General features: G+C 37.0%; 1 protein-coding gene across 2 annotated transcripts in view; it reads right to left on the reverse strand.

Moving 5' to 3' along the window:
• The window catches only part of itga9 (integrin, alpha 9), an 88,168-nt gene that overhangs the window by 41,382 nt on the left and 27,282 nt on the right, over window positions 1-19,504 (reverse strand). The window contains exons 11-15 of one of the 2 annotated variants that reach the window (XM_079854513.1): window positions 18,870-18,964; window positions 17,533-17,623; window positions 16,017-16,062; window positions 15,739-15,893; window positions 13,957-14,117 (exon numbers count right to left, since the gene is read on the reverse strand). In XM_079854513.1, coding sequence (XP_079710639.1) covers window positions 13,957-14,117; window positions 15,739-15,893; window positions 16,017-16,062; window positions 17,533-17,623; window positions 18,870-18,964 — 548 coding nt within the window. The remainder of the gene's footprint in view (window positions 1-13,956; window positions 14,118-15,738; window positions 15,894-16,016; window positions 16,063-17,532; window positions 17,624-18,869; window positions 18,965-19,504) is intronic. The other variant, XM_079854512.1, reaches the window with a different exon arrangement.

Below are 19,504 nucleotides of genomic sequence, written 5' to 3' on the forward strand. Positions count from 1 at the left end.
AGTTGCGCACAGTGCTAGCAACGTCAAGGTCATGGGTTCGATTCCTAGGGAAAGCAAGGACTGATCAAACGTGTACCTTGATTGCAATGTAAGTTTTATGGATGTCAACATGATTAAGCATGATTGGTCAGTTACTGGCTTATGAACAAAAACAATTTAGTGACATCTAAAGACATGTTTGGTCTATTCAGTGTCTTCATCTACCACAGTAAAAGTAATGTCTTTGACTTATCTTCTTTTGGGGGATTTTCTCAATTAACATATGTGATTAAATAAATAAATAAATAGGGATGCACTGCCTATATTTCTACGGCAATTGAAATAAAATAGGAATTATAAAAGAATAAACTCAAAAATACAATATTTTGAAAATTTGATGGGAAATATGCTTAATAGGCCTATGTCACGAAAAAATTGAAGACCAGAAGTACGTCTTTTAGTAGGGATACGGCTCTTCAGGTTAGCTTTTTACAATGGTGGAGTCCGATAGATACCGCTGGACCAAATCTCTCCGCAACCTGCCTGAAGTCACATGTGACGATGTGGTTCGGATGGTAAATGAAAACTCTCAAGTGGAAACGTCAAAACTGAGGAAAGGGTACAAGTTCTTCTGGGAGAAATTCATTTTCAATTACAGAGGTGTTTGAATTCCGCCGCCAGTAAGGTAAACGTTTCTATGGTAACAGCGAGTTGGACCAATCAGCAGACGTTGCTGCTACGCTTAGGATTGTGGGTAGTGTAGTTTTTTTTTCATAAGGTCGTGGATAAAACATGTTTTTCTTAAACCAAGGTTGATTTCATACGAACTTATAGCTTCTACAGGAGAAAAAACCTTCGTTTCACAACCTCATAGCTCGTGGTCAGTCTACCTCGGATGGTTTAGACATTATGGCTGATAATCGAAATCCTTATCGAGAAATACTGTTGACCGGAAGTTCTGAATCCCTACTCCGCGTTCCGGAAGCAGGAAGTGTGACATAGGCCTATTGCCAAGATAAAATTTCACGATAAAAAAAAAACACTTATCTGAAAACTATGCTTCATTTTCTTCTTGCACAATATATTTCCATTTTTTCTCTTGATTTTGTGTTGAAGTGACCTGCACATGCTCTTGACAGGTTTTGTGCAAAGAACAAAAACAAAAAAAAAGACTTGTTATTAGAGTGAGAACAAAGCATTCATCAAATGCTTATGGAGACATCAGGCCAAGATACACACACTCTCTTAACACTTCACCAAAAATTAAACTGCCTGGAAATCTTTCCACTGTGCAAAAATACACTGGTATTTAGAAGGACATCCAGCAGTGCCTTTTCATTTGGAAGAGCAACAACTCAATCCCTTTGGCCTTGACATGTACAGTAATATTTCCATTGCTTTATACGTGCTCTCTGCTGTTATCCGTCAACATAAATGCCTGGAATAACTGATATGCCCTTAAGTTTAACTCACTTAGTGAGCAGGTGGGTCATGTCAAGGGTAAGTGTAGGGAGAGCCAACAAAATCCATTACTCCTGCTACTCATTCCCAGAATTCCAAGCCATTCCTCCTTCAATCATCCGGCCCGCTCTCTGCTCCGGCTCACGGTCCCCTTATCTGGCTGAAAACTGAGCACTCCTGTGAAGGTCCCACCAGCACTATACGCACCCGGGAAGCACAAGTCATGAAGAGAGGATTGGGATTAGTTCCTTTTATGGAGTTGTAATGTGAGTTAGGGATGCTGGCTGGGAAATATGGCTTCCATCACACAGTTATTCCCTAAATACCAGTTCATGAACACAGATCGTGTACAAAACAAGTATTTTAAGAAGCTGCACTGCAAATATTATTGTCTTCCTCAGTATTTTGTCTTGTTTTCCAGGACTTAAATAGCTTAAATTACTTGGGAAGCAAAAAACGACTCTTGTTTTCTGAAAGAATGATCAAAATAATGCTTATTTTATGAGTTTATGCTTAAAACAAGAAAACTTATCTGCAAGCGGCGTCAGAAAAATAAACTTCAATTAAAGAGAAAAGTTTATTTTTCTGACCCATTGTCAGATATTTTTTATTGTTTTAAGCATAAAGTCACTGACTTTGATACATTTTTCAGAAGAAAAAAACACTTGTTATCTTATGTCATTTTTGCTTCTCTGGTAAGTGTATCTTGATTTAAGGAGGTTTAGATATTTGCACTGGAAAACAAGACAAAAATGCTAAAGAAAATGACCTCCTGCTTTTCTAGCATTCAGTCACTGAGAGGCATTAGATCATATCTATGTGACTTAATGGCAGTAGTCATCTATAATGCATTTATCAAAACTGACAGGAGCCTAAAAATAATTTATGCTTCGCCTTTTGCCAGAGATTCGATGTTTGCTCTGTTTTATTAAGAAAAACACAGGAATAACAACAACAAAAAAGGTTATAGGACTTCCTTTTGGTGAGGGATGGACTTCCAGCTGTCATTTATATTCCATTTATAATAAAACCCTATATCCTATCTTTAAAAAAATAACATTCAAAACTACAAAAAAGTAGCATCTAGTGATCATCTAGGAAATTATTTAGCATTTCTATACAATATTGTGAGAAAAATGAACAGCTGACTCTCCTATTTGGCTGAAATATCAATGCATGACTTCAGATGTCCAGTGAATGTTCATAGATTAAACTGCCTGTTTTCTGTTCAACACCAGAGATTGTATTAGTTTTATCTCTGCTGAAGCATCTCTGTGAACGTCAGTTCATCCTGAATGGTCAGAACGGCAGCGACAGATGCTTCCTCCGTCTGATGAGATCAGGGCTCATAAAACTGGTCCACTTTTACAGTGTAGTTATTCTGGGTCTATTGTTCTAATCGATGCAGCCTGGATACAATCTTTAAATCTACTGCGCGTGGGCCGAGAGACACTTCAGCTCTTGTAAAATAAACTGCTATACTTGATATGTTTGAGCCCCACACACCGAAGGAAGTCCACCACCGCGCTCCAATAGGAAAACAGACACGATTCCAACAACAACCAGGGTGTGGATGAGGTTGACCGAGTCACTAGTGTGGCTGTTGTTAAACATTCACTAGAGAGAAGTCAGGTGTTGAACACCACACATAACAGCATGTCCATCAGACCATATAAATAAAACCCTCTAAAGTCCTGCTTTAGGGAACAGAAAAACAAATTTATCAGAACATTGTGTGGTTGACAAAATGCACATTTATGCAAGCCAAATCTCACAATGGAAATGTTGCTTGAAACACGTTTTCTTGGTGCACATATACACTCAGTATTCATACACATACACTCACCACTTACAGGTAAAACTGGTCAACTGCTCGCTGTTAAGGCAAATATCTAATCAGCCAATCACATGGCAGCAACTCTAGGCATGTAGACTTACACACTACCATCTCTAGGGTTTACAGAGAATGGTCTGAAAAGAGAAATATCCAGTGAGTGAAAATGCCTTGTTGATGCCGGAGTTCAGTGGAGAATGACCAGACTGGTTCATTAACAGCAACAGTAACTCAAATAAGCACTCGATACAACCGAGATCTGCAGAAGAGCGTCTCTGAACGCTCAACATGTCCAACACTGAAGCAGAAGAGCTACAGCAGAAGAAGACACACCGATGACACTCCTGTCAGATAACAACAGCAAACTGAGGCTACAATTCACACGGACTCATTAAAACTGGACAATAGAAGATTGGGAAAACGTTGCCTGGTTTGATGAGTCTCGATTTCTGCTGCAACATTCAGATGGTCGGGACAGAATTTGGTGTAAAGAGTGAAAAGCATGGATCCATCCTGCCTTATATCACCAGTTCAGGCTGCTGGAGGTGTAATAGTGTGTTATATATTTTCTTGGCACACTCTCAGTACCAGCTGAGCATCATTTAAACACCACAGTCTACCTGAGTATTGTTGCTGACCATGTCCATCTCTTTATGACCACAGAGTATCATCTTCTGATGGATCCTTCCAGCAGGATAACATGCCGTCACAAAGCTCAAATCATCTCAAACTGGTTTCTTGATCATGACAGTGAGTCACTAAACTCAAACATCTCCACAGTCACCAGATCTCAGTCCAGCAGAGCAGATTTGGGATTTGCTGGAACGGGAGATTCACATCATGGATGTGCAGCCGACAAATCTGCAGCAAATGTGTGATGCTTTCATGTCAATATAGACCAAAATCTCTGAGGATTGTTTTCAGCACCTTGTTGAATCTATGCTATGAAGAATGAAGGCATATATAGTTATTAAATCTGATTATGTCATATAATACAGTATGATGATTGTCAGGGGACCCGATATTGATTCTGATATTGAATTTTACCAATAAAAATCACTTGTGAAATCTGAAATTTCTCATCAAGATGTGCAGTAGGTCCACAGAGTAAAGGAAGATCACTGCCGTGTTGAAACATTCATTCAGTGACACGACTCTCCAGCATCATGCTGTCCACTTTCCCTGAATTCAGCAAGCAACTAAACAGATGCTTGGCTACTTCATATGAAGTTTTCTCCCATTTCGACATGTTTCAGAGTTCTTTCCATGACATTAATGGTCAGTATTGTGGGTTTCTTGCAATTTAATATTTTTCCGTCACCATGTTTTATAAATAGATGCTGGAGTCGTGAGCGTGTTTATTGGGAGACAGCTGGATATGATTACCTTCCTGCCGTGTGGATTCATTGTATCAGCTTTCTTGGCTGTGCGTAAATGAAGCCCGTGGAATGGCATTGGAGGAATTGCAGCGTTATGCGGGACTGTTATATGTGGCAACACAAAGCCAGTAGTGTGGCAAACGGCCTAGTCCTCTCACTAGGTCAGAACTATGAATACCATCAGATCAGCACTGCAGGATCTGACACAGTATATGCATGTATGGGAAATAGTATCAGTGCTGTGTGACACTTAGCTCTTTGCCAAAACCTAGTGAGCAGCCTGTACCTAGACAGCACTTTAGGGCACAATGCTTCTGGTGTGGTTTTGAACAGGGCTGCCTTCAAAGATAGCTAATTTAGGCCCAATTTACTCAGCATTTCTAGACAAATTAGATTGGGGGGAAAAATAATCCAAAAAAACTGAAATAGTCTAGAGAAATGTTATAAATAAATAAAAGAACAAAAGACGTTCTTAAAGATTTTTAATACTTTTAATCAGCAAGCATGTGGGAAATTGATCAAAAGTGACATTTTTAATGTTATAAAATATTTTCTTTTCTTTTCTTAATAATTATTTTCAACTTTTAAAGAATCTTGAAAAGAATTTTGAATGGTTTCCACAAGATGACACAGCACAACTGTTTTCATCATTGATATGAGAATGATTTCTGAAGGATCATGTGACACTGAAGACTGGAGTAATGATGCTGAAAATTCAGCTTTGGATCACAGGAATAAATTACATATTAAAATATGTTCAAATAGAAAACAGTTATTTTAAATTGTAAATAATATTTCAGAATACTGCTGTTTTTACTGTTTTTTTGATCAAATTAATGCAGCCTTGGTAAGATTAAGAGACTTCTTTTTTAACGTTTTTTTTTTAATGGTAGTGAATATTGCATTCAACACTGAAAGATAAAACAGATCATTTTAATTAAAACATGTGAGTGTGTACTGTTTATTTCATGCTTGAAGTATCACATCTTTATCATAGCAACATGCTTATTTCAGACTCAATAATCAGTCACTTTCGAGGTTCTCTTGAATTAGGATTATGCCTAACACAGCAGTAGACAGCTAGGTTTGGAATGGAGCTTATGCCACAACTTTACAAGCAAGTATATGTAACTTACTTTACTAGTTTCTCTATCAGCATGCCAGTACAGTATAAACTGATGAGTGTTGTGAGCTTAACTGTGTCAGTTGTATATTGAGCACGAGAGCAACACTTTAAAATGGGCTGCTTTCCTCACTTGCTCCTTACATTGCCACAGACATCAGTAAAGCCCGTGCAGGATTTGAGGCATTTATGTAAACATGGTAAAGAGAACTATGAGTGACATACAATACAACAACCAGACAGCTAAAGGAATCTGACAGCCTGTAGCTTCTCCATAGAGCATGTGCAACAAATCCCAAGCCTATCTCATGTGGGACCGTGACTAATGGGTTTCCTATCGCTGAACGAGTGATTGAAGTGGACAGTAACAAAGTACATTTACTTGAGTACTGTACTGTACTTAAGTACACTTTTTGAGTATCTGTACTTTACTTGAGTATTATATTTTTCTGGAAACTTTTTACTTTAACATCACTACACTTGAAAGACAAATATCGTACTTTTTACTCCATTACATTTCTGTCAAGGTCCTTAAGTAGAAAGTAGTAATGTCAGTCAGGGAATGATTTTTTTTCATCTCTAAAACATGATTGTTTTTTTTGTAGGTGACAGACATTCAGACAGCCTATCAGTGATCAGTCTTGTAGGGTAACGTGTCGTGGAGTTCAGCGATTTACCATCATGTTCTTTGAACACTACTACCCTGGAAATCCAGAGTTCTCGCGAGAGCACAAGTTGAATTTGCTCAGCGAGTTTACTCTGGCGTCGAGTAATGATGCTCATTAAATATGCCCTTGTATCCGAGCTGCACCAATCACATCGGGTTATCTGATATAGGCGGGCCAGAGGCGAGCTAAAGATGACGACAGCGCTGCGACGTCCAAGTCATTAGTAAACATTGCAAGATGGCTATGGATGAACACCAGTTGTTTGAAACGGCTTTGGCCGCTACAATGAACGAGTTAGACTTGGCTTTTTATCTAAAAGAGGAACAGAAGACGGCGCTCGAATCCTTCCTTTGCAAGAAGGGCGTTTTTGCTGTTTTGCCGACCGGATACGGCAAGAGTCTAATCTACCAGTTATCTCCACTGCTAGCTAAGCGTATGGGGCTTGTTGTGATTGGTCGTAGTGTTATCCAATTGTGTGCAGTGAGATTTTCAAATGCATGCTTGGTGCCGCCCCTCGAGCTGGCCGATCTTTCTTTTAATCTTTCAGATTTAGGTCTGGATTTCCAGGCTAGAACACTACTCAACTGGTGGCAAAATGTACGAAGACAGATCCTCGGCACAGTGCGTGCATCCATGGCAAATAGGTCTGTTTTGCTGTTTGTTAAAGCAGTTTTGCTGTTGGGCAGTTTCACAGCTATGGTTGTGGAGCTGGGTTTTAAACCAGGTTGGATTTTTATAGAAACACTTGATTCAAATGTGCATAGATGACACATAGATGTGTACTTCTTTTGTTGGGTGGTAGGAGTGTAAAAAAAAAAAAAAAAAAAAAAAAAAAAAAAAGAGGAAGATGATTATGGCTGTCTTTTTTTGTCAATTCAGTTTAATTTCTATAGGTTTTATCACATTCTAAAAGCTCTTAAATTCCACAGATACTACTAACTGATAGGTGTCTTCTCTAGGTTGCTTCAGAGGCATAAGGTACTGTAAGTATTACATACAACAATGCAACAATAATAAAACACTGCATTGACATTTGCTTCTTACTTTTGATACTAAAGTACTTTTAAAAACGAGTACTTCTGTACTTTTACTTCAGTAAAAATCGGTCTTTATAAATTTTACTTAATATTTGACAAGTAGTATCTGTACTTTCACTCAAGTAAGGAAGTTGTGTACTTTGTCCATCATATGTGATAAATTATGCTAAGCTATTTACATAGATTTGCTATGAGGAAAAAAACTGAATCAATATGAGGAATCATCTGACAATATATATAATCGAGGAATTCAGGCCTATTTATTGCAATGGGATCCAGGGTAAACCACATCTAGTCTAACAGTCCAGAAAATACTATTGTCATTTCCTTTCTACTAGAGAGAACAGTGTGTGTGGCTGCCATAATAACACAGGAAATAGATTTGTCCCTCGCATCTGGTTCTGCTCATTTGAGTGTTGATTCCTCTAATGCCTCATCCTTCAGCATGGACATTTAAACTTGCCCTGATCTCTATATGCAATATGGAAAATCCACCCAAGCAGTTTTTCGACCCATTGTGCATGAAAAAAACATTGGATTGTGAAAATGTCATGAGGTGATGAAGTGAACGGTTAGCATGAGGGTGGCAATGGTAAGACAAGAAACCAGCCGAATCTTCCACTCAACTCCAAAAGTTCATCCAAAAACATCCATCAATATCAAAAAACATTTAACAAAACATTTGCTCGCTTGCTCTTAGGTGCTAGTGCACCACATATGCAGTTTATCTGGCTAAAAATAACCAAGCAAAGAACATCTGGCAGTCTGGTATGATATTCCATAAAACTGTGCCAATAAAAACATGTTTAAAATGATCAACATGAATCTGTTACGTAATGCCTCCTATTCTAGCGGAGGGAAATTATAACTAGACTATTTACTAGAATTTTGAGAAGCCCGTGTAGATGCTTGTTTCTTTTGGCTTCATGCAGGGGTTTCACAAAGTTTTTCTAACCTCAGTGTGCACAGGAATGCTTGTGTCAAACCAACCACAGCAACCTTTGGAAAAGAACAATCTGTTCAATTAAACGTACGTCCTGCAGGTCAAATTTCATCTAATTAAATCACAACTAATTCTGGATTGCGCTGCGATGCACATTACTAAACAGGAAATGGTGTAGCTTGTTCCTGTTTGGGGAACTAATTGAATAAAGATAAACAAAATTATATAACTAGAGTTCAACATATGTATCTACTTGGCCACAATGAAGCTAGTCTTGGACATAATGTAAACATTATAATATATAATAAAATATATTATTTATACCATTTTAAACACTAATCTACTGCAAACATATTCACAATACTGACAGAGAACATATTCAAACATCATATACTGTATATTAACATACATAAAGTATATTAATATGAATGCATGCAGTTACATCGTGTACCTTTAAATGCTTTTAACAGATACTGTTCTACTGCAAATATTAATATATTCATATTTATGCTAATTAAGCAAAGATTAAAATAATATTTAAAGAAAATATTCAAGTTTTTCAAATGAACACTCCTCTAAACAGCACATAAAAGCAAAGCAGACTGTGACTGGGCACTTTATATCTCTGTCAGAGTTATTCTCGCAACCGAATCCTAATGGCCCGGTCATGTGGCGAAGAATAAGAATTCAATAAAGATTTAAAAGTCAATCAAACGTGAAATCCAATTTCAAGGTCTATTTAAAAAAACTTGCGAGATCAAAAAAGCAAAAAACAAAGTAAGATCAGCCAATGCAAATATCACATTCATTGGCCTCAACTAACCTAAATCAGCAGGTATTTTCTTTGCTCAGAAACCAAGGTTAACAAAGAAAAACAATATGCAGATATCTCTTAAATCAAGATGAAGGTTCGTCCAAATGTTCTCCTGCAAAATATAGTGAAGTGAGTCTGAACGCATTCACAGACTGAAACCAGTTCAATGTCACCGGAGGGCCAGAACAAGAGCTCCAGTTGACTAAACAACATCTCCCCGGACCGCTGTGACGTTCCTCACAGTGCTTTCAACGTGTGAGAGTTAGTGAAGGTTCCCTCCAGAGATCCCAGCGGAGAGCCAGCTGGTTTCCATTAGCATACCTCAGATAGAGAGTGGGGGTCCTGGCTTCTTGCGGGGAGACACTAACACCCGGATAAATGAGAGGAGAGCCGTGCAGACCCGGCCCTCGGGACAGCAGCCAAATCACACTTGATGACGGGGGATTTGTGCTGCTTTAAACTCGCCGACTGAATAAACACACTCATGTTTTGGAACATATTTGAGTGTTGTTTGACAAACCGATACGAGGCTTATAATTATGGGAATCCATTAGAGTGAATCAGTTTTATCTGCATCGTTTTTGGATTGACTATTTATAGTAAAGTAATTTTTTAAAGAAATTAATACTTTTCACTATACAGCAAGGATGCATTAAATTGATCGAAAAGACATTTATAATGCTACAAAATGTTGTTCTTTTGAACTTTCTATTCATCACATGTAGCTGTAGTTCAAACAGTAGAGCGTTGGTGCTTGCAACGCCAAGGTCATGGGTTCGATTCCCAGGGAAAGCAAGAACTGATAAGACTGTAAATGTGTAGCTTGAAATGCAATGTAAGTCACTTTGGATAAAAGCGTCTGCCAAATATGTAAATATAAATGTCATCAAATGATCCTGAAAAAAATGCATCACAGTTTCCAAAAAAAATATGAGGGAGCACAAACTGTTTTCAACTTTGATAATAATAAGAAATGTTTATTGAGCAGCACATCAGCATGTTAAAATGATTTCTGAAGGATCATGTGACACTGAAGACTGGAGTAATGATGCTGAAAATTCAGCTTTGAGCACAGGAATAAATTACATTTTAAAAAATATTCATGTAGAATATATATTCATGTTATTTGAAATTGTAATAGTATTTAAAAAAAAAAAAATTTTACTGTATTTTTATTGAATAAATTCTGCCTTGGTGAGTATAAGTTTAAAAACAGTAATAATAAAAAAAAATCTTATAGACCTCAAACTTCTGAACTGTGTAACTCCTTTGCTCTACTATACCACCCAGTGCACATAAAAACGGCCTGACAACTTCCATAATATAACTCCACTAAAGCCATGCCTGGCATAATCAGTTTAAACAATCCTAAGACACGTCATAGGCACAGATACTTTTCTTACACAAACAGCTCTGCTAATGCAAACACTTCTCACAAATGCACAAAGAATACAGTGCAATAAAAGTACGTCTCACTTACATAAGGCTGACAGGTTGATTCAAAGTTGTGCTAACAGGGTCAATTTACTTCAGACTAAGTTGAAAGTGTTTGCTATGATTATACTCTTGCTGTGTATACTATGTACTTTGCAATATAATACAAATTCATACTGCAAATTAGTAGAGAAAATTCAATATTAGATTAGATTTACATGTTCTGAAGAAAACGTGAGTGGAGTTTGCCCATGCAAAACTTGCCGTCATGATGCCAAAGTGCAGTGGGATGAGATACACACCAAAGTCGAACATGAGCAGAAGTAGTAGGGCCTTAGAAAGCACCAGCAAATACCAAAAGATAACAGTTTTCTCCACATGGAACTACTAAATATCAAGCTGGATGGAAACACTTGTAAAGCCGTCTTTGTTGGACATTCAGACTTGTAATGTAAGTGAGATACAGAAGTTTCTCCACTGACAGACAGGATCCACGTCAAATCTACCAAGACAAGTGTGACAAATGAGTGTATTTACTGTAGTAGATGAAGTGTGTTTAAGCTGCTTGATCCATTAAGGATCACCCAGTGAGAAGGCATGGTGATCCGCCTGCCCACCCAGAACACAAGGACAACTTTTGAAGGCATTACGTTACAATTCTCACTCATTAACCAGCCATTAAAACACATATCCCTCTATCTGAGATTCCCTAGTCCAAAAAAGTTTCTCCAAAACATTTAAAACATAAAATAAACCACGCTGACTCAGACCATCAGTGAAAAATGTGCAATAAACAGCAGCTCTCTGGTTGTTTTAGGCCTTGAGAGGAGATTGTACAATGTTTAATTGAAAGTACAAACACAATGAAAGATGCAGCAACAAATCTGCAGTGTCTATAAACAAGATGAAATATTAAGATGCATTATGTCTCCCCTTCGCTACAGCAAAGCTGTATTCATGTGTATTTGTTAGCAGCTACTTTAAAGTCAAAGACATTTAAGGGTCATTGTGTAAAAAAGGAGCCTTTTCTACTTCAAAAAGTTGATATTTAAAGCCTTTTACTCAAGGTCATCATGAAACTGTATGCTTCTTAGAGAATTGAATGCTGGTATTTAATGCCACAAATACACAGTTTTCAATACTCAATAGCTTGCTTTTCAAAATCATGGGAACAAGGTTCACAATTTAAAGGGTTTGTTCACCCAGAAATGAAAATTATCTGACTTTCTTCTTTCAGCCGAACACAATCAGAGTTATATTAAAAATATTCTGGCTCTTCGAAGCTTTATAATGGGAGTGAATGCTACCTTGTTTTTACTTTTATAATGGATGGATGGATGTGCTTTTTTGGGCTTAAAAAAAAGGTACCATTCACTTCCATTATAAAGCTTGGAATAACATATTTTTGAATATAACTCTGATTGTGTTCGGTTGAAAAAAGAAAGTCATATACACCTAGAGTGGCTTGAGGGTGAGTAAATTATGGGATAATTTTAATTTAATTTGGGTGAACTAACCCTTTAAAACGGTCCCCTAATGACAAAACTAACTTTTTTTTAATACATACCACATATTCAGTTTTTGAGTTAAGTTGTTAAAAGTGTTAAAGTCATTAGTCATGCATGTAATGTAAGAACACAAAAGGCACATTTTGTAGCATGACCCTTACCAGTCTTACAGCTGCCAAAGGAAAACCATGTGTGAATGTACTTAAGACCAGGTCAGCAAACTCTATTGTCACAGGCTTAATGTTGTTGGTTAAAGCATATTTGTATCATGCGCTGTTTCGTGTAAAGCAAAAACAGGAGCATGGTATGGGGCAAACCCTTCCTGTAAGAAGATCCCCTATGGAGAAGTGACTCATAAAGCAGTGCCAGTGAAGTTTACAGGCTCCGTGTGGGCCTTCTCGTCACGGCCGGGAAGCCCTGAGGATACTGACGCTGTGATAGCAGCCTGTTACCAGCAGACAGACAACAAGAGGCTAACTGTGTGCTCACAATGACCACTGTCTCTCGGCCCACTCACAAAACAAGGTCTCTCATTAAGCACGCTGCATTTCAAAGGTAGTTGTTTGTCACCTGATGGTGGGTATCTCATTTTGATAGTGAGACTTTATTATAGGTCACTTAGTGAAAATCTCCTTTGACTCAAACCACACAAGCTCCTACATGATTTAATCAGAGCTCGGCACCAAAGACATGGATAGTCCTTTGAAGGGAAGATTGCAGTACATGGCAACACAATTTGGCCATTTCCTCACACAAATCTATCGTATTGCTTCAGAACACAGCACACAAGTCATTTTTAAGTGTGCTCTTTTGAGTTTTTACGAGCTTGACAGTCAAAATTGCCATACTAACTATTTATTTAATGTGCAGGTGTGAAATCACACCGTTTTCAAATTCATAGCTTGTATTATTCGACAACCAGCAACAAATAAAAACCAACAAAAGCTACGATTTCGAAGCAGTTACAGAAAACTGCGTATGGACATATTTGGTGCATGTTGATGGAGTGAAAGAAAGTTCAGCACAACATGGCTTGACCTCCAGCACAGGGCTGTTTACAGTACAGGTCATGGGAGAGAAAAGACACTGGGTCAGTCGAGGACAAGTGCAAACAACATCACATGGACCAGCATGAATTCTGCGGTGCTGATACATCCAGACTACAAGACAAAATGTAGTCAAAATGAAATGATGTTCACAACCCATTTTACTTTGTAATGTCCCGGTGAAACGGGACATTTTACGAGAAAGAAAGTAGGCTGGATCTTCATCAGGAACTGAATGCATTTTAAAAGTGAGCTTTACATCTCATAATTGATATTAATCAACATCTATATTTACCAATAAGAAAGATGATATTTAAATGCTTAGTTTTACGATCAAAGCTTGTAGTTTTTAAACACATAATGCAATGCAATACAATGATGATTAAGAGATGAAAAAATAAACCTTCCTCAAAAGCCTGATGAGCCGGAAACTCACATTTGAACATGATTCAAAATTTGCGTATTAAATATAAAACAGTAGCCTTTACATGGTTAAAACAGCAGCCTAAAAATGTTGCTTTTTGGCTATTGGTTATTAACTTTTGATGAAAGATTACAAAGACAAATTTTATTTGTTGGGATAACAAGGATGAATGCACAACAAGACCAGGAATGTACATTACGGAAGTAAAACGGGTACATTTTGATTTTATATTGACTCAAGGACAAATCCCTGGAGTCTGAACCATTGGAACATGAGGTATGCTGGGATATCTTTGAGTAAACTCACCCTTACAAAGGACGTGTACTGATGGCACTGCTGTCGGTTGATTTCCAGGCTGAAACGCTGACTTACAGCACTGGTCTGCTCAACACCGTTTCCAAAATACACCCGGGCCGGCAGACCTTTGAGTCTCTTATCTGCATCTGCTGTTAGATTGTACAGCAACTCTGAGGAGGAAAACAGACACACACATTTCTGTAAGACAACAATGTGTAAACATCTCTCATAACATGATCTGTGGTTAAACACACACTATCAGAAGCATTCCAGGGCGATTTTAGATTTAAAAACAAAGTCAAGTAAGACGTCAAGTTCCCACTGTCAAAGTTGTGGAAACGAGAGAGAACAGTACAAGAACATTTCCTGGGCCACGTCCAAGAGTTAAAGGTTTCATTTGTGGAAGTCTGAGAAAACAGCAAGGACATTGAAGAAATATGGTTCAAATGGTACTGATGAATCATTAAAAAATAAAATAAATAAAAACTTGAATAAATAAATAAATATTTAATGACAAATAAGTACATTTCATCAATATAATGCAAATAAAATCTCATTATCATTACTGTTATATTGTGATATTTTTTAACACATTTAAATTATGATGTGTACTTAAAATTATACAATACAATTCAAACAATATTATATTTTTTCACATTACAATAATGAGATGTTTTGCATTAAAGAGGAAATGTGCTGAATTGTCATTAATACAACGTCAAAAAAAATAAAAAAAATAATAAGTTTGGCCTTGCTCTTAAAGTAAGTTTCAGGTTCTTTATGAAAAATAATATTGCATTTTTCTTTTTGTTTTGGGATGAAATATGATCCAGACATCTCTTGGTGAGATTCATCCATCTACACCTACAGGCTTTTCCAAAACCCAGAAATTGATCAAAAACACAGAACTCTTGGACAGGACCCCAGAAATAGCGGCTTTCTTTCCACTGCCATGAGTGTGACTGGAGGAACTTGATGAATTTCTCGACAGTTTTTGTGATGAGGTCAAATGTTTAATTGCAGGACCCTTGCTCCAATCCTGACGGTGAGTAAGAGCTATTATTTCTCTGCTAGTCTCACAGGGTGTTACTCTAATGAGGGTCTGTGAGCAGGAAGGGGCTCCTGGACCAATGCAGGGGATTGTTCTTTGAACACATCCAGCTGTGAGCGCACTATGAGCTCACTCCGGCCTACAGAACCAGGGCGTTACCCAGACACAAGGTGCACTTCCCAATGCGAGTGCCATATGGAGCTAACACTAGTGCTCTGTACTTCCCTGAAACGTCCCATTATGTAACACCCCCTTTATATACTCCATCTCCCATAAGGCCACACCCACTCAGCAAGCAGTGGCCACACCCAACGGTTTAGCAAGAGGTCATTCTCATGCAGTCAGGCTCATTGAGTCAAGCAACAAAAACAAAATATCAGAAACAAAACAACTAGATTTAATGGGAAAAAAAAGACTTTTTTTCAGAGCAATTTTAAAAATATGTTTGGTGATATCTGCCAAAAGTGATTCATAGTGAATTACTGTTTATCAAGAGTATGTAGTTATGGGTTTAGTGAGTAAAATAAAATAAAAATAATAACAATTAAATAATACATATTAAAAAATGCTTTAAAATAAAATGCCATGAATTAAAATGCATTGCAATAAAATAAATTAAATTAAAATGATCTAAAATGCATTGCAATGCAATAAAACGCAATGCAATAAAATAAAATAAAATAAAAATCCCAAAACACTGAACCAAAAACCCTCCCAAAAACGAATCTATAGAGAGTCACCTATGTGGCCAGGCACATGTTTTCCTCGAAAGCTCATGCAGATGGTGACATTGAAGCAGTTGAGATGCTGTGGACCCTCATGACACTGCGGTACTGTGATGTTTATTGAGACAGGCAAAAAGATGGAGACGTCCACCGAGATCACTGGCCTGGATCTGTCACATGCAACAGCAAAGAAAGGTCAAAGCTACACCGGAATGGATGGGATGATTATAAGAGATCACTAACTAGGAACTGATGTAATTAAGCTTTTGTTGGATCCGAAGTGCACAACTTACCTTAACAAAACCACACTGTCAGCCATGAACGCCCCTATCGTCACATCTGATATGGATGAAAACAAACAAACAAAATCGTTTATCTGGATGATAAGATGTTATCATAAGATAAAATTCAGAGCTTAAAACTATTAAAAATCATAATTGGTGAGATAAAATGAAATATAAATATTAGGGCTGTCAAACGATTAATGGCGATTAATCGCATCCAAGATAAAAGTTTGTGTTTACATAATATATGTGTGTGTATGGAGTATAATTATTTTCTATATATAAATACACACACATGCATATATATTTAAGAAAAATGTGTTATTTATATATAAAATATTTATATATAATATAAATTATATAATATAAATATATATACACAGTATATACATGCAAATATTTCTTAAATATATACATGCATGTGTGTATATTTATATATAGAAAATAATTATACACCGTACACACACATATATTATGTAAAAACAAACTTTTATTTTGGATGTGATTAATCGCGATTAATCGTTTGACAGCCCATATAAATATTAGATGAAGAACTTAAAAAATAGAATGTAATTGAAGTACTAAAACAAAAAATACATAAAAAAGGAGTACTATAGAAATAAAATAAAAACTTATAAAAACTAATAAAAATGACAAAAGCACATGAGAAAATTCTTAAAACTTAAGCTAAGTTAACAATTAAGCTAACAATTAAAAATTATATATATATATATATAAAAGTAAAATATGAATAAATACTATAAATATTAAAATATTTTTTCTGTGATAGCAAAAGGTTATGATTGGTCACCACTAATTAGTAAACTCTAATGCAAAACAGCACAATTATTGTACATGCTAACTGCTATCCAGTATATAAAGGAAGTGTTTTTTTGAACACTTTTTTTTTTTAAATTGTTTAAATCACTTAGAAGATGAAGTCTTCTTTGTTGATATTCTCTTTCGCCTCTGTTTAATCAGAGCGTCCACTGTGGAATGCTGTAAACAAAATGCTTGCTGGCCACAGCAGTACGAGCTCGGCCGAGCAGACACAACGTGTCAAGAAGCGGTTGAGAAAATTAAGCAAACACCACTTAATCCACATTCCTCGGATTAGAGAAGCATGGGACATTCTCCATCATATAATTAATCCTGTCTTGGACCAGATTCTTCTGTGGATGCAAAAAAAGATGAGAAGCATCTTTTGGCCATTTTTACAGCAGCTTTCACATCATAAGCCCGATCGCTTTGGACAAATCACATGATTTGACGAATCATTCATGTCATGAGTTACACACTGAAGTTTAATACTTAGAGGTTTCCAGAATGGAATAAACGAACTGAAGGTCGTTAAAATTTTTACATGTTTCCCATCTTTACGCAGAGATCGCAAAAGGCCAATGTTAGTGGTCTGGCACCAGTCATGGTTTCTCACTGAATGCGGTTGGTTTTGATCTAGTTAATTCGGAACATTCTCAATGTTCATTCGAGCAGAACTAGCCAAGTTTCTAAAGTAAAGCCAAACCTGGATATCCGTTTCCATCCATGTCCACATTGCCGGAAATTGACTGGCCGAACATTTGGAGGGTGGGGTTGATGCTTCGCCCAGACAATCTCTGCATGCGATCAAGGTGAGAGAGAAAATCACATCAACCAATCAGAGACGTTTCATAACATCTGAATTAACACGTTCACACAGAAAGAAAAAAAAACATTAATAAAACATCTAGAGATTTCAAAACGCCACTCAGTTCTACACATTTCCTTTCCCTTGTGTGTTCATTTATTAAATATTTGAGCTAATTTGATTTTTCTTTCAGCTACCAATATCCATCTAACACTCTCAGCTCCATTTAAGGCATTTTTCCATAAAATCAGCCGATAGATATAATCTGATGAACCTACTGCTTACCCATCAATCAAACTGTTAAACTGCATGAGCTATTAGGTTTCTCAATAAAACAAGTGAGCCATTGCCAACTAAATCAATCCATCAAATTCATTTTAAAAAGGGGTGGTTGATTATGATTTGACTTTTCTAACTTTAGTTAGTGTGTAATGTTGCTGTTTGAGCATAAACAACATCTGCAAAGTTACGACGCTCAAAGTTCAAAGCAAAGGGAGATATTTGCTTTTAAAGAAATTACTTGTTAAGGACTACAACAAATGACTGGTAGAGACTACACAACATTCCTCCCGGGTTAGTGACATCACCAACCCTAAAATTTACATAAACCCCGCCCCCGGAACACGATTAATAGATTATCATGACAGAATATGCTAATCAGTGACTAGAAGATAACTACACATTCATCAACCAATCATTCAGAAATGTCCTGTTGCATTCTACATGTTGTCACTTCTTCTTGAGTCTCTCCATCATTGTCTGACTCCAGTTTGAACATAAAAGGCTAAAAGTTTTTGAAACTTAAAAGGACACAAGCTCTTGAAGCTCCGCCCCCCGTGCCGGGAGCAGCAGCTCATTTGCATTTAAAGGGACAGACAGAAAAACGGTGTGTTTTTGCTCACCCTCAAAAAGTGACAATTTTAATATCTGTGGGGTATTTTGAGCTAAAACTTCACACACACACTCTGGGGACATCAGAGACTTATTTTACATTTTGTGAATAGGGCATTATACCATCCCTTTAAAACAGTCACCAATCCAAACTCAATAACATTATAAATAAACAGAAAAAAAACTAAACTAATGGTCAACTCTACCATATACTATTGAAAGCTGACAAAATACAATTTAAAATAAAATTAAAAAAATAATAAAAATAATAATATCGATACTAATTTTCAGTAAGTAATACAAACAGTTGAGCAAATCACTTCAGCAAAATAATGGTTGATTACCATTGAGTACGTGTTAACTATTCCTGTGGCATCACCATGGTAGATGTAGACAGCTCCTCCATAGTCATCCTCTTCAGGAGCTCCAATCGCAACATCTACAGCACAAAAGACCAGCAAACAAGGCAATGAGAAAGATGGAAACAAGGGAGAAACAGAGAGTAAAGCCGGGTGCACACTGTATGATATTTACCATGATTCTGTCATCTAAATTTTAAAACATTTCTTTCGTAGGCCAAACAGAGTTTCGCGTCTCATTAATGGATGGAAGAACATAGCACATGAATTGATCTTAAAACAAAGTCTTAGCTGAGATAGACAGTCTGACTTAATATACAGTCGTCGTAGAGTCTGCCTTGGCTTTTACTCAAGATCTTATTGGGTTCATGACGGACAGTCTGACGAGCAACAATCGTAAATGTTAGAAAAAACAGCATAGTTTGCAGCCGGCCTACGACTGGAATAGAAACGCTAGAAGTGGATTTGAGTGTGTCAGGACCCCAATAAATGACTGTTTGCTTTAAGCTCATCTCTGTTAGAAAGACGCTCTGCTAAGTCACTTAATGGACACTTACGTGTTTTTGAGAGCCTGTAAAGGTCTGTGAAACTTCAGGGGGGTTTAAACGGAGTCATAAAAA

This window comes from Squalius cephalus, assembly GCF_949319135.1.
Source record: "Squalius cephalus genome assembly, chromosome: 21".
Classification (NCBI taxonomy): Eukaryota; Metazoa; Chordata; class Actinopteri; order Cypriniformes; family Leuciscidae; genus Squalius; species Squalius cephalus.